The following is a 16119-nucleotide window of genomic DNA, read 5'->3' as shown; positions in this document are numbered from 1 at the left end:
AAGCAAATGGTCAGAAGAAGCAAGCTGGAGTAGCCATTCTAATATCAAATAAAATCAATTTTCAATTAAAAGTCATCAAAAAAGATAAGGAAGGACACTTCATATTCATCAAAGGAAAAATCCACCAAGATGAACTCTCAATCCTAAATATCTATGCCCCAAATACAAGGGCACCTACATACGTAAAAGAAACCTTACTAAAGCTCAAAACACACATTGCACCTCACACAATAATAGTGGGAGATTTCAACACCCCACTCTCATCAATGGACAGATCATGGAAACAGAAATTAAACAGAGATGTAGACAGACTAAGAGAAGTCATGAGCCAAATTGACTTAACGGATATTTATAGAACATTCTATCCTAAAGCAAAAGGATATACCTTCTTCTCAGCTCCTCATGGTACTTTCTCCAAAATTGACCATATAATTGGTCAAAAAACGGGCCTCAACAGGTACAGAAAGATAGAAATAATCCCATGCGTGCTATCGGACCACCACGGCCTAAAACTGGTCTTCAATAACAATAAGGGAAGAATGCCCACATATACGTGGAAATTAAACAATGCTCTACTCAATGATAACCTGGTCAAGGAAGAAATAAAGAAAGAAATTAAAAACTTTTTAGAATTTAATGAAAATGAAGGTACAACATACCCAAACTTATGGGACACAATGAAAGCTGTGCTAAGAGGAAAACTCATAGCGCTGAGTGCCTGCAGAAAGAATCAGGAAAGAGCATATGTCAGCAGCTTGACAGCACACCTCAAAGCTCTAGAGCAAAAAGAAGCAAATACACCCAGGAGGAGTAGAAGGCAGGAAATAATCAAACTTAGAGCTGAAATCAACCAAGTAGAAACAAAAAGGACTATAGAAAGAATCAACAGAACCAAAAGTTGGTTCTTTGAGAAAATCAACAAGATAGATAAACCCTTAGCCAGACTAACGAGAGGACACAGAGAGTGCGTCCAAATTAACAAAATCAGAAATGAAAAGGGAGACATAACTACAGATGCAGAGGAAATTCAAAAAATCATCATCTTACTATAAAAACCTATATTCAACAAAACTTGAAAATCTTCAGGAAATGGACAATTTCCTAGACAGATACCAGGTACCGAAGTTAAATCAGCAACAGATAAATCAGTTAAACAACCCCATAACTCCTAAGGAAATAGAAGCAGTCATTAAAGGTCTCCCAACCAAAAAGAGCCCAGGTCCAGACGGGTTTAGTGCAGAATTCTATCAAACCTTCATAGAAGACCTCATACCAATATTATCCAAACTATTCCACAAAATTGAAACAGATGGATCACTACCGAATACCTTCTACGAAGCCACAATTACTCTTATACCTAAACCACACAAAGACCCAACAAAGAAAGAGAACTTCAGACCAATTTCCCTTATGAATATCGACGCAAAAATACTCAATAAAATTCTGGCAAACCGAATTCAAGACCACATCAAAACAATCATCCACCATGATCATGTAGGCTTCATCCCAGGCATGCAGGGATGGTTTAATATACGGAAAACCATCAATGTGATCCATTATATAAACAAACTGAAAGAACAAAACCACATCATCATTTCATTAGATGCTGAGAAAGCATTTGACAAAATTCAACACCCCTTCATGATAAAAGTCCTGGAAAGAATAGGAATTCAAGGCCCATACCTAAACATAGTAAAAGCCATATACAGCAAACCAGTTGCTAACATTAAACTAAATGGAGAGAAACTTGAAGCAATCCCACTAAAATCAGGGACTAGACAAGGCTGCCCACTCTCTCCCTACTTATTCAATATAGTTCTTGAAGTTCTAGCCAGAGCAATCAGACAACAAAAGGAGATCAAAGGGATACGGATCGGAAAAGAAGAGGTCAAAATATCACTATTTGCAGATGATATGATAGTATATTTAAGTGATCCCAAAAGTTCCACCAGAGAACTACTAAAGCTGATAAACAACTTCAGCAAAGTGGCTGGGTATAAAATTAACTCAAATAAATCAGTTGCCTTCCTCTATACAAAAGAGAAACAAGCCGAGAAAGAAATTAGGGAAACGACACCCTTCATAATAGACCCAAATAATATAAAGTACCTCGGTGTGAATTTAACCAAGCAAGTAAAAGATCTGTACAATAAGAACTTCAAGACTCTGAAGAAAGAAATTGAAGAAGACCTAAGAAGATGGAAAGATCTCCCATGCTCATGGATTGGCAGGATTAATATAGTAAAAATGGCCATTTTACCAAAAGCGATCTACAGATTCAATGCAATCCCCATCAAAATACCTATCAATTCTTCAAAGAGTTAGACAGAACAATTTGCAAATTCATCTGGAATAACAAAAGACCCAGGATAGCTAAAACTATCCTCAACAATAAAAGGACTTCAGGGGGAATCACTATCCCTGAACTCAAGCAGTATTACAGAGCAATAGTGATAAAAACTGCATGGTATTGGTAACGAGACAGACAGATAGACCAATGGAACAGAATTGAAGACCCAGAAATGAACCCACACACCTATGGTCACTTGATTTTTGACAAAGGAGCCAAAATCATCCAATGGAAAAAAGATAGCATTTTCAGCAAATGGTGCTGGTTCAACTGGAAGTCAATATGTAGAAAAATGCAGATCGATCCATGCTTATCACCCTGTACAAAGCTTAAGTCCAAGTGGATCAAGGACCTCCACATCAAACCAGACACACTCAAACTAATAGAAGAAAAACTAGGGAAGCATCTGGAACACATGGGCACTGGAAAAAATTTCCTAAACAAAACACCAATGGCTTACGCTCTAAGATCAAGAATCGACAAATGGGATCTCATAAAACTGCAAAGCTTCTGTAAGGCAAAGGACACTGTGGTTAGGACAAAACGGCAACCAACAGATTGGGAAAAGATCTTTACCAATCCTACAACAGATAGAGGCCTTATATCCAAAATATACAAAGAACTCAAGAAGTTAGACCGCAGGGAAACAAATAACCCTATTAAAAAATGGGGTTCAGAGCTAAACAAAGAATTCACAGCTGAGGAATGCCGAATGGCTGAGAAACACCTAAAGAAATGTTCAACATCTTTAGTCATAAGGGAAATGCAAATCAAAACAACCCTGAGATTTCACCTCACACCAGTGAAAATGGCTAAGATCAAAAACTCAGGGGACAACAGATGCTGGCGAGGATGTGGAGAAAGAGGAACACTCCTCCATTGTTGGTGGGATTGCATACTGGTACAACCATTCTGGAAATCAGTCTGGAGGATCCTCAGAAAATTGGACATTGAACTGCCTGAGGATCCAGCTATACCTCTCTTGGGCATATACCCACAAGATGCCCCAACATATAAAAAAGACACGTGCTCCACTATGTTCATTGCAGCCTTATTTATAATAGCCAGAAGGTGGAAAGAACCCAGATGCCCTTCAACAGAGGAATGGATACAGAAAATGTGGTACATCTACACAATGGAATATTACTCAGCTATCAAAAACAACGACTTTATGAAATTCATAGGCAAATGGTTGGAACTGGAAAATATCATCCTGAGTGAGCTAACCCAATCACAGAAAGACATACATGGTATGCACTCATTGATAAGTGGCTATTAGCCCAAATGCTTGAATTACCCTAGATGCCTAGAACACATGAAACTCAAGACGGATCAAAATGTGAATGCTTCACTCCTTCTTTAAAAGGGGAACAAGAATACCCTTGGCAGGGAAGAGAGAGGCAAAGATTAAAACAGAGACTGAAGGAACACCCATTTAGAGCCTGCCCCACATGTGGCCCATACATATACAGCCACCCAGTTAGACAAGATGGATGAAGCAAAGAAGTGCAGACTGACAGGAGCCGCATGTAGATCGCTCCTGAGAGACACAGCCAGAATACAGCAAATACAGAGGCGAATGCCAGCAGCAAACCACTGAACTGAGAATAGGACCCCCGTTGAAGGAATCAGAGAAAGAACTGGAAGAGCTTGAAGGGGCTCGAGACCCCATATGTACAACAATGCCAAGCAACCAGAGCTTCCAGGGACTAAGCCACTACCTAAAGGCTATACATGGACTGACCCTGGACTCTGACCTCATAGGTAGCAATGAATATCCTAGTAAGAGCACCAGTGGAAGGGGAAGCCCTGGGTCCTGCTAAGACTGAACCCCCAGTGAACTAGACTGTGGGGGGGAGGGCGGTAATGGGGGGAGGGTTGGGAGGGGAACACCCATAAGGAAGGGGAGGGGGGAGGGGGATGTTTGCCCGGAAACTGGGAAAGGGAATAACATTCGAAATGTATATAAGAAATACTCAAGTTAATAAAAAAAAAATTGTCTTGGGAGCAGCAAAGCTGAGAATCAGATGCACCTGGATAGGAACTTTCCTGTGCCCTGACGCATGGTGGGAGCAGTAAGTGTGGAGGAGACAGAAAAGAGGACGTCAGGTTAACTTATAATGAGTACTCCAGTCTGTAAGGTCTGTCACGTGTATATGATCTATAAATTCTCAAAAGAGTGAGCGTAGCATCCTTGTGTTCTAGCCACTGTTTTCACTGGAGTGATGTTTATTTAAGTTAATAGTGCAAAGGCTTGAGTAGATAAAACTGAAGAAATCACGACAGTGACCCCAACGTATAACAGTTATGTTTATGAGGGGTAAAACTGTGAGCCCTTTACAATTCTTCCCTAGTACTTTGTGAGATGACTTAGGAGGCAGGAAACTGTGCTCTGAACTAAACTGTGGGGGAGCTGGACACTCACCTGAGCTATGGGACTGCAAAAGCTTTCTTCAAGAGATACTGTTTTTACTTGAAAGAAAATAAAACTTTAAAGCTTGGACATTTGATCAACATTTCTTCAGTGAGTAAACTAAGCCTGTTACTTTAAGAACAATCTTGAGCTGAGATGAAAATTGTAATAATGCAAAAGGGGCTGGGAAGATAGGTAAACAACTAAGAGCATCAACTAAGAGCTGCTGCCCCTCCAGGGGGCCTGGATTTGATTTCCAGCACCACTCAGCAGCTCGCACCACCTGTAACTCGAGTGCCAGGGGATCCAACTCTGGCCTCCATAAGAACCTGCACACACACACACACCCACACACACACGAGCGCACACGCACACACACACACACACACACACACACACACGCACCTTTCCACAGAAGAGCATAATTAAAAATAAAATAAATTTAAAGAGCATTACAAGATAATTTTTCATGGCGTACAGGACTATGTAACAGGGACAAATCTGTGATGAGTAGGCTACTGGTTGACACTGGTCTTTTCCTCATCTGATCTCCACCTTATATACTGAGGAAGGCTTTCCCACCTGAAGCCAGAGCTTGCTGGTTAGACTGCTGTAGGATGCCCATCTGTGATTCAGTGTGGAGGAGGGGCACCAGGCCAGCTGGCAGCTGCGTGAGTGTCTGACATCTAAACTCAGGTCTTGGTTGGTCATTAAAAACTGTAGCCACTGAGTTACCTCCCTAACTAATGACTTGTTACATGAACAGTGATGACATTAACAAATGTGGGTTTTTTTTTTTTGGAGTTTGTAAAATAAAATGTTTCATACTTGATAAATATGAAAACTCAGTCAATCTATATTCTGCAAACTAATGACATTAAAACATCATGCATGGGTGAAAAAGACATTAAAAATGCAAGGCAGACTAATGGACTGCAATGGCACACAGGAACAAAATCACTGACTAAGTTTCAGATTGTACATTCCAAGTAAGCTTAAAACACTGGTAATCAAAACAATGAGTGGCAACAAACTGAACACAGAAGCAGATATGAGAATCCTGCCATTTTAATTTAGAGACAAAAAGTATATAATAGCACTCTTCTGTTTTGAGAGAAACAGTTTTTCTCAAAAAATAAGATTTTAGCTAACATTATTATTATTAAAGTTTTACTGTTTGTTTCTGTGCAAGCGTGCATGTGCATGTGTGACACTGTCTTGCTATAGAGCACGGGCTGGCCTTGACCATCTTTCTTGGCCACCATGTACATAGAGTCAGTTGCTATCACTCTATACATGCTGTAAAAGCTACTGATCAGTGACACACATACACGAAGCTCCTGGGGGTCCTCATTAACTGTAAGAACACACAGTGACCTTACGCTGTGGATAGCGGGGAGAACCTGTGTGCTCTTGTATATCTGCCCACTAGCAGTATGAGGATGCAATATATCAGAAACATTACAGATCTGAGGATTCAACTGAGGATTTGCTGAATAGCCATTGTTAAATATTCAAATTACAAAGGATTCTTTTAAACAAAAACTTATTAAACTATTTTGTCCTTCCTGGCTCAAATAATAAACCTTTGGTTTATAAGGTCTGGGCACTTTCTACAAGAGAGTAGCCAGGCTTCTCTATGAAATAACGCTAAGAAGTTCATTGTATTCAAAGGCATTAGAGTTAAGGTCAGGCTCATGATAGAGTTAGACAAACACACACCCTGCAGATACTCCACAATCAGGATCTTACCCTGTGACAATGTAAATATAGTGTTTTTCCTGCAACATATTTTGATATAAAATCAAAAGCCCATTGTCAATAATCTCTTTGGAATAAAATCTAAAACTTCTTAAAGGACAGAAATAAAACAAACAAACAAAAAACCCCAAAAAACCAAAAAACAAAACAAAACAAAACAAAAAGAACAAAGAAGAAACTAAAAAACAAGTATGTCTAAGAGGTCCCTCTGTATTTTCTGTTTACATATACAAACTCAGACAAAGATGGCAGCAAAAGCTTTTAAGAGGAAGAGAATTAGGTAGTGTAAGCCCCTGTATCACCTGCAGTTATGTGACGACGGCTAGCCACTGTACCCCTGAATTTGTTAGTGTTATCTTCAGCTCAGACAGTAGGGTCAAAAGGATACCAGTTACTATAGAGAGGAAGGGAGGGAGGGAGGAGGAAGAGAGAGAGAGAGAGAGAGAGAGAGAGAGAGAGAGAGAGAGAGAGAGAGAGAGCGCCAGTGTCATTTCTCTTTAATGGTCACCTGACAACTGTTCATAGGAGGCAAGCTGATGTTATCCTGAACATTTTAGAAAAAACCAGTTCTCTTTAAGAATGAGGAAGCACACTTTACTGGTCTTGTTTTTTAAGGTCCTAGTGTATTTCCAGAAGCAGAAATGCATAAAGAAAGGATGATAAAAATCATCCTTGCCCCAACCTCTCCAAATAAGCATTACTTAATCTATATCTATGTAAATCACATAGCTGCCATGACTTAGAGAATCTAGGCGTCACATCAGTGCACAATACCCGGAGCTACTCAAGCTTCTGCACTGCTTGGTGCTCGGAGTCCTGTGACCCACAGCAAATGGAAGGAGCCACGACTCACAATCTCCCTGCAACAGGAGGCTGCACCTCGGTGATGGGGGATTAATGAAGGCTTTGATAGGATTAGTTCTTGAGTGGGAGCTCAGTTTGGGATCTGATTATTACTGAACCCACTCTTCGTCTGAATGAATCCCAGCTCACAGTATTATTAGAGGCACAGTTACAATCTTCTCAGAGATAATTTTAAAAAACACTGAAGAACTAATAAAGATACTATTTTTAAACCCACTGTTCAATGGGTTTTAAACAACAAATAGTTAATAGTAAACATGGAAGGAATATGAAATGTTCTTTCATGTGAGGCCATGGGAAGTAACCACACAAACACAAAGCTGTAATTACCTTTAGCAACTTGTGCAGACCTCTATGACCACCAATTTAAAGTACCATCTATTATTCTGTCATTTCTGCTTGACCTTTCCACTTCCATCTCACTCTCTGCAGTGCACCAGACACACCCAAGTCAGGGATGAAGCCAATGCCCAGGCACACTCAAGTCAGGGATGAAGCCAATGCCCAGACACACCCAAGTCACGGATGAAGCCAATGCTCCAGACACACTCACATCAGGGATGAAGCCAATGCCCAGGTTTACTCACATCAGGGATGAAGCCAATCTCGTTGAGGTGATTACTCAGCTCTGGATCATGGAAGGAGATCATCTGGGAGAACACAGTCAGGTACTCTGAAAGGACAACAATGCTGGAGACAACCACTGTCTGCAACAGTCTCCAGCCTTAAGTAAGTGAGCCACAGCTTACACGGGGTGAGAATCAAACTGCTCCACAGAACAGTGTCCTTCAAGGTGTAATTTCCATTCCGTTACTACCTGAGTCACAGTGCTAAGTAGTAAACTGATGCACAAAAAACAATCCCACAGTTTACTTTCAGAGCTATCTGTTATTTCTTGAGTCATAAATTAAACACAGGATAACTGATATTTTCCAACCAAAGTGTACAAATACATTTGCTCCAGTAACAGTGAATATGTTTCTCAGTGATATGTTGAGAAGGTGGAACAGACATGTATGTAAGGAACAGTAAAGACAAGTCGTACAGGAGAGTAACTGCCTCAAACTGCTTTCTATATACAAATTTCAGCATCTTTTATAGCTGCAAATTTTTCCTACATATAATTCTGTTTGGCATATATAGAAATATGAACTTAATTGGTTAACAAAAATTAATAGAAAGTAAGTAAATGGTAGGCAATTGAAAATATCTTTGTTGGGACAGATAGCTAGGTGTGTAAAAGCCTGTTGTTGCAAGCATGAGGAGCTGAGTTCAGAGCCAGTGCCCACACAAAAGCTGGGTGTCTATAACCCCACACTGAGATAAGGGGCAAGGCAGACTCTAGGGATTGCTAGGAGCTGGTTCAGTGAGAGACCCTGTCATGAAAGACAAAGTGGAGAGCGATTTAGAAGACAGTTAACTTTTCCATCCAGTACCCACATGAATGTACATTGAGTACCTGCACGAACACACACACACACACACACACACACACACACACACACACACACACACACACACACACAGAGTAGAGGGTATACACTCAGGCTTATCTCTTCAAAGGAAGCCATGTTCACCTGTCTCCTTTCCTGAACACTGGGAGGTACTTTACAGCCTGGTGACCCTTTGCTGTCTGTAGGGCCAGGCTTCTCCTGAATCCCCCAGAATATTACGTTTGTTTATCCAAGACTTTTGTCCTAAATCTTGAGAATTGCTCCTGGGTCCACAAAACCGTCCTTATGAGAGGTGTCACCTGTACTTTACAACAGAATCAGTAACTTCTGTTATCTTAGGCCCAGCCAATCCTGACTCCCATCGGTACCATGTTTACCTCAGTCAATCTCCCTAGACCTTAACTTCAACACTGTTTCTGAGTCAGCAGAAACCATTTTTATGAAGGAGCACATATGTACTTTGTAAAGGAATTTCAATGCAAACATATCTTGAGCTTTGTTGAACACATGTGACAGAGTTAATTGTCACCAGAAAAGTTTTTTTTCAAAATTGTACTATCAGACTGCTTGTTTAAGCCCTAGTGATGGCTTTACAAGTTGAGCTGAACTGAATTTCATTCTAGTCTGTGGATTGTTTCACTGCTGGCTGTAGAGCTTGTATGAACCCTCCCCAACACACACACACACACACACACACACACACACACACACACACACACACACACACATGTGCATGTACATTACACATACACACATACGAGCACACACACACACACGCATGTGCATGTACATTATACATACACACACATACGAGCACACATACACACTCACACGCCTTTTGTTTATTCTAATTCTATTACAAGTTGTAGGGTTAAATATGAAGAATATACCTCACTTTCCCCATTGTTTCAACAGGTTACTATTTGTACCCATTTATTGATTACCTACTAATGGACCTAAATAAGATTGTGTGGTAGCATGTGTTCTAAACAATAACTTTGTTAAAAACCAAACCAAACCAAAACAGAACCCAAAACCAACATTAAAGGCTGTGACCCCAGCCCTTTGTGAGGAGTGGGAAGAAGACTGTGATGTCTACCACAGCCTGGGCTACAAGGTAAAACTAAACAAAGCACAGCTCGACAAATGCCCTCAGTTTCTTTTTTGAAATTGAAATCATAGTTACAATAAAAATTAAAAACTTTCCTTTGATAATCTAAATTTTCTTTGACAAAATAACTAATTTTTAAATGAATTATTTGGTGAAATATCTCTAAAAATAAGGTTTCCTTGCTTTATAAGTTTATGTAAGGATCTATGTTATTTTGAGAAACAGTAATAAGTAAAAGTAACCTATTACTGTTTTCACTAATGCTATTCCTAATTACTCCTTGTATTTTATAGTTACTTGCTAATAAATGCTGGGTGTACGTTTAATAAGCAGCATCAAGTCAAGCAAAGGAAATGTCAGCGCTCTACTCGGTTTAATGACATCAACAAGTCCCAGCCATGACCTAACATGGGCCTTGTTTACTCATTCTAGATAAAGAATGGATGTTCAACCATCACATTTCTTGATTTACTCTTCATTCCATTTGCCCGCTCCCCCAGTTTAGAACAAAATGGTATAATTTCAATGAGTTCAAGAGTTACAAACCAAGTTGAAATCCTCAGTTAACTTTAACATTTATCTTTTCTTTAACTGCTTTTATAAAACCACCCTAAAATGTCAAGTGTAGTTTCAGTATAATTCCACAAAACCAAATAAAACTTCCCATATTTTAATAAGAAAATTTGTATTTTTATTTCTTGAAATGAGGTCTATAGTGATGATGCTTCCTAATTTTATTGTCCTCTCCTACTTATTACATTCACACAATTATAATCCCAAAGAAACTGATGTAAGATTTCACCTGATATAATTTTAATGGCTCTTTATAAATAAGCTCTATTTGTTTGTAAAACATGCATGAAATACACTGAGATGAACTTTCAATTCCATGCAAGTAACTGTGCTGGTCTCCTCTCTGATCAGCATTTCAGCACTGATGCCCTTAGCAGGAAAAAGCAGAGGTGAAGGATGCAGATGACAGATTCTAAGCAAATGACTGTGCCTGCTTACTGTTCAGAAATAACCGACTTCATTTGCTAACTATTATCTCCCAAGGTTTCTAGTTTATCCTGAAGTTGATGGTCGCATCAACATCAGAGTGATGCTGCGGGGTCGTGGGCTTCCAGCTCCAGCAGGTAGAGCAGGAGGAGCAGAGCCAGGTTGAGCTACACACCTGAGTTTCATGTCAGCCACAGTCAGAACCCAAGCCAGTCAAACAAAACTGATACAAGATATGCTGACTCTGGGCACTCCAAAGAAGCCAATAGATGAAGTTATTTCCCACTAAGAGAGCAATAAAGGCCTAACCTCCCTACTAAAAGCCAAAGAACAACTACAAATATTTCTAACTGAATGGGAAGAGGGGTTCAAGAGAAGAGAAAAATGATTTCTCAAACATGAGGTGGAACTGGAGCTTGAAGCAGCACCTCACACATGCTAGGCAAGCACTCTACCACTCAGTTAGCCTGGATTGAGGGCTATGCGTGTGAGCCATTCTTTCTAAGTAAGCAAGCAAGCTCATCTGGTAATCTTTCTAGTTCAGATAAAATTTTCTATACTGGAAAAAAATCTTAGTACTGTATTCTTTCCATTTAGCCTTATCTTTCTATGTGAATATACCTTGATCCTATAAAACAATTATGTTGTTGCCCAATTTCATTGGCTAGCATATGCATATACTGTAAGCTATAAAATCTATTTTCAATATCACTAAACTCTAATGAATAGACTCCTCCAAAATATCTTGTTTTCATTTTAACTGGTAGAGACGATTTCCAATTCTCAAAGTAACAAGTCTGCACTGAATTGAGAGCAGATATTAAATAGTCATCAGAAAAGGACCATAATTCCTTTAATAATTATAAGGAAAAAAAATCCTGATATTCTTTCTGGGTTTTGGTGATGAACCATCAACATATGCTACTGGGTCAAAACTATTTTCCTGAAGATTGGTGTCTTGGTAGAAATGTGTTCCTATATGAAGACAGGAAAAGGCATTTGCTTACCTTGTATTACATGTGAGTTGTCTTTCAAGAAGAAGTTATACAGATATTTGGGAATAAAAGCAGACATGCATGCATACGCCAAAGCTGAGAAAGAATAAATCCACAGTCAGTTAAAGAGTAGTGAGCAGCTCTTACTCACTCAGCGCACACTCTGTGCATCCACTACTAATAACGATTATGTCAGTAAGTGCTGGGAGTGCAAACTTACAGGGAGAAAAGCTTCTGGTATTTAAAGGAGACACTGAAAGACAAACATTCCAGTAATTTCAATTTCAAATTTCTGTGGCCATCACTATCCCCCAATAATAAAATCTTAATTGCCTGGACTTTATTTTTTTAAACTTCTAAGCTCATTACTAACAAGGTGCAGGACTCTCATAATCCTTAATTACTGCTGATGCAAGCAAAGTTCCTGGCCTTAGGAGGACTAGTGGTGACCTGTACTTTAAAATGAGACCTTTTACTACTCTTGGATCCATAACTAATCAATGGATATACTGGAGTAATCCCAGCAAAAACCAGATCAGACTAGTGAGTGAACTTATCAGAAGAGAGCACTATACAGTCATTCAAGGAAAGAAATCTAAAATGTCAAGATTATTGCATTTCTACTCAACTTCAAAAATTCTCATTGCCTATGATAAGACAGTATATGAAAAATGGAGATTTTGAGGTAAGATGTCTATATATTAAGGTAATATAGGATATCATACTACACAAGTGATATAATTCAGAGTTCTAAATTTGAGTGTGTCAAATCTAACACAGTACTTGAATAATCTTCTATAAAAGGTCCTATACCAGAGTGATAGAAACCAGAAACCCTGCCAAACAAGGTTGGCAGCACTGGCATATGGGTGCGAGTTCATGAGAAGAAAACAGACACAGGATCAACCTCCTGGTCCACAAGAGGCACGAAGAAGTCTCCATTAAACAAGTATGTTTAGGATAATACGTGTAGGATTTATAATAAGAGAGAAAGCTAACCAGTATTTATTAGTTTATAAATTATTTAGAAAATATATTTAACAGTAATTTCTAGAAAGGTCAAAGTCTTCTCCCAAAGATCATAAAAGTAGTCATTAAATTGGGTAAAGGAATTCAGCAGAATTAGAACAATTTCCACCTGGGACTTTTTTTTTCCTTTGACAAGGAATACCCTTTAATACTCAACTAATTATTTTCATCCTTTAAAAGAAATGAACACAGTTTCACAATATTTTATGATATGTGCAAGGTAAAATACAAGAACTTTAAGACAACACTTCTGGTTTGGGCCTGATATTTAAGAATAATATGCATAGTGATTTCCCAGTGGTAGAAAAGCTTACCTTCATTGTTGAAATTTAGATACAGGAATGGAGCACAGAGTGAGTCAAGACCTAATGCAGAGAAGTTGGAACCAAAGAGATAAGTGAGTACACTCCAGTAGAACTGGAGAGGCCCCACTCCATTCCTGCATCCTCCAAATAGATCAAGCACTATGCACACATCGACACAGATGTGCATCCTGTCAGTAGTTGTGATGCAGAATAAATAGTAGGGTCATCAGTGTCCAAAACAAGGCAAAAGGCAGCACAACGGTACTGACATAAATATGTAGGAGCTTCAGATACACTCACAAGTGTGACCCAAACCATGTGTGAATTTGGTAATTATTTAGCCTCTTCAGGTATGTTTTCTCATGTAGGAGATGGATCTTTGTCATATAAACCTTTTTTCTTCAGGATTATGAAATAAAGTACACAAACACACTTATTTTATTGATTATGGTCTTTTAATCTGTTACCATGCTGAAAGAACACATAAAATGGCCCTATAATGGGTTAGGAGAAAATGCACTCTCAGGTGTGCTGGGCAAAAATGATCATACCTCCAAGAGTGGTCAGTAAGCAATACAAAACTCAAAAACAAAAACCACTGCTCATAACAAAACACCCAAAAATGGGGTTGGGTTGAATAGGTTTCTTATTTACGAATTAATGATCATAAAGATAGAATTGGCAAATGAAGAAATCTAGTCTTAGAGACATTAGCAATATCAGAGAGAAAAAGGAAACAGAGCACCAGGACCTCAATGGAGGAGTTAGGGGAAGGACTGAGGAGCTGAAGGGGTTTGCAGCCCCCCCCCCCCCCAGGAAGAAGAACAATATCAACCAACCAAACCCCCTAGAGCTCCAACAGACCAAACCAGCATCCAAAGAGTACACGTGGAGGGACCCATGGCTCCAGCTGCATGTGCAGTAGACGATGGCATCGGTGGGAGGTGAGGCCCTCATGGAGGCAGGGTGTTGGAGAATGGGACAGGGGGTTTAAACTGGGAAGGGGGATAACATTTGAAATGTGAAATAAAATAACCAAGAAAATAAAATAAAAGAAGGCAGAATAAAAAATGAGTGATTTAAGGTGCTACTCCTTGCTAATAACTGTGATAATTCTTTATTAGAAAGCTTTAGTAGTAACATTCTCAAATACCCTAACATCTTACATGGCATGAGCCATTTCACTACTCTGATAAGATTAAAACTATTTCTACAGATTAAACTCTGTTTTCCTGTCAATGTTGACTATTAAATATGTAAAATGAATCTTTGATGCATTTAGACCAAGTCTGTTTAATAATTAAAAGTTAACATCTTCAAAATGCACTGGAATTTTAGAGGTTTTTTTCACCCCTTCAAAATGAAAGAGAAAAGACTTGAAGAAAGATTCTAATAACTGAAATGTTACCTTGCCAGTACACAAGATCAGGATGAGAAACTACCCAAGCTTTCAGCACACGCCGGAACTTTGCATGGCCTTCTGGTGATGACAAGAGTTCGTCATACTGATGACAGCGGGGGATATCCACTTCAATCTGTGAGCAGCAAAGCAGGAAGTGTCACTGAGACAGAGGATCCCACAGACTTTGAGCTCTTGCTTCTTCAACACAGATAAGAAGAGACTGCTTCAGAATATTTTACCTTCATAATCCGATGATAAACTGTATGGGTTTTTAAATTAATCTTTGGAAACATCACACATTAGTTTCTGGGTATAAGAGAAACTCTTTTCACATACTTTGGGCAGTGGCAGAACATTCATAATGGAAGGAAGAGGTATTCTCATACCTTCTAACAGTTAAGGAACTGGGAGAGTTGCTTAAACACCTTACTTGTCTGTCTGTGGGAATCGGAGTGTCTTTATCAATGGCATCGTACTTGGCGTGAATAGCTCCCTGCAAAAAATAATGTAACATATAAATTCCTTATATTGTTAATAAAATTGGGATCATAAGTATTTTAATTTTTCTAGATTTGGAATATTTGCATAGAATTTACTGGTATAGTATCTCTAATATAAAACTTACTGGTATAATCTCTAATATAAAATTTACTGGTATAGTGTCTCTAATATAAAATTTACTGGTATAGTATCTCTAATATAGAATTTACTGGAATAGTGTCTCTAATATAAAAATGCAAACCTCACTTTTTTCAGCAATATGTCAATACTCAAAGCTCTTAGATTTGAAAATTTTGGATTAGTGATGCTTTAAAGGAAAAGCCTGTTTCTTCCAAAACCTAATTTTAAAGGTCAACCTAAATATGGATAGTTACATATAAACTAAAGCTTAGTCTGCAGCTTAGAAATTCTCTACGTCTTTGATCGTGTCTGAGGAAGGTCCACTCTGGTGGTTGATAAACACCTGTAATCCCAACACTCAAGAGAAAGACACAGGTACGCTGTGACAGTACAGTAAGACCTCACCTCAGAAAGAAAGAAACAAAAAACCCGACAACCAAAGAATCAGGCAGCTAGAGAGTATACCAAAATGTTATTTTCTGTGTATTACTAACTCATAAATCAACATTTTCATGAAAAAGATATTATTTTAGAAAGAGATTTATCTTATCAGAAAATTTTCTGTTAAAGCAAGTGAGGCAAACACAGTAAACTTGCTCAGAAGAATGACAGCAGCAGGAACACGGGTAAATACGCTGTGATCGGAGAACATGAGGCCCATTAACATTTCTTAGTTACAGCATCACACAAAGAATATCTGAATACACGACTTTAAATTTCGATCATGTTCTATAGGGTCACTCATGAAATTTCTTATTTTATGACTTACTATAGTGGTAGAGAAAGCCAAGAATTTAGTAAAATTATTTACTGCA

General features: G+C 38.8%; 1 protein-coding gene across 4 annotated transcripts in view; it reads right to left on the bottom strand.

Moving 5' to 3' along the window:
* The window catches only part of Tbck (TBC1 domain containing kinase), a 172340-nt gene that overhangs the window by 101458 nt on the left and 54763 nt on the right, over window positions 1-16119 (bottom strand). For 3 of the 4 annotated variants that reach the window (NM_001415033.1, XM_063281663.1, XM_039102098.2), the window contains 5 exons: window positions 15114-15176; window positions 14690-14816; window positions 13291-13341; window positions 11960-12043; window positions 7976-8061 (listed from right to left, as the gene is read on the bottom strand). In NM_001415033.1, coding sequence (NP_001401962.1) covers window positions 7976-8061; window positions 11960-12043; window positions 13291-13341; window positions 14690-14816; window positions 15114-15176 — 411 coding nt within the window. Of the gene's footprint in view, window positions 1-7975; window positions 8062-11959; window positions 12044-13290; window positions 13342-13717; window positions 14277-14689; window positions 14817-15113; window positions 15177-16119 lie in introns of those variants that run through there. The other variant, XM_039102101.2, reaches the window with a different exon arrangement.

Source organism: Rattus norvegicus, chromosome 2, assembly GCF_036323735.1.
Source record: "Rattus norvegicus strain BN/NHsdMcwi chromosome 2, GRCr8, whole genome shotgun sequence".
Lineage (NCBI taxonomy): Eukaryota > Metazoa > Chordata > Mammalia > Rodentia > Muridae > Rattus > Rattus norvegicus.
Note: the sequence above shows the minus strand (reverse complement) of the source record. Positions and strands in the feature narration are given on the sequence as shown.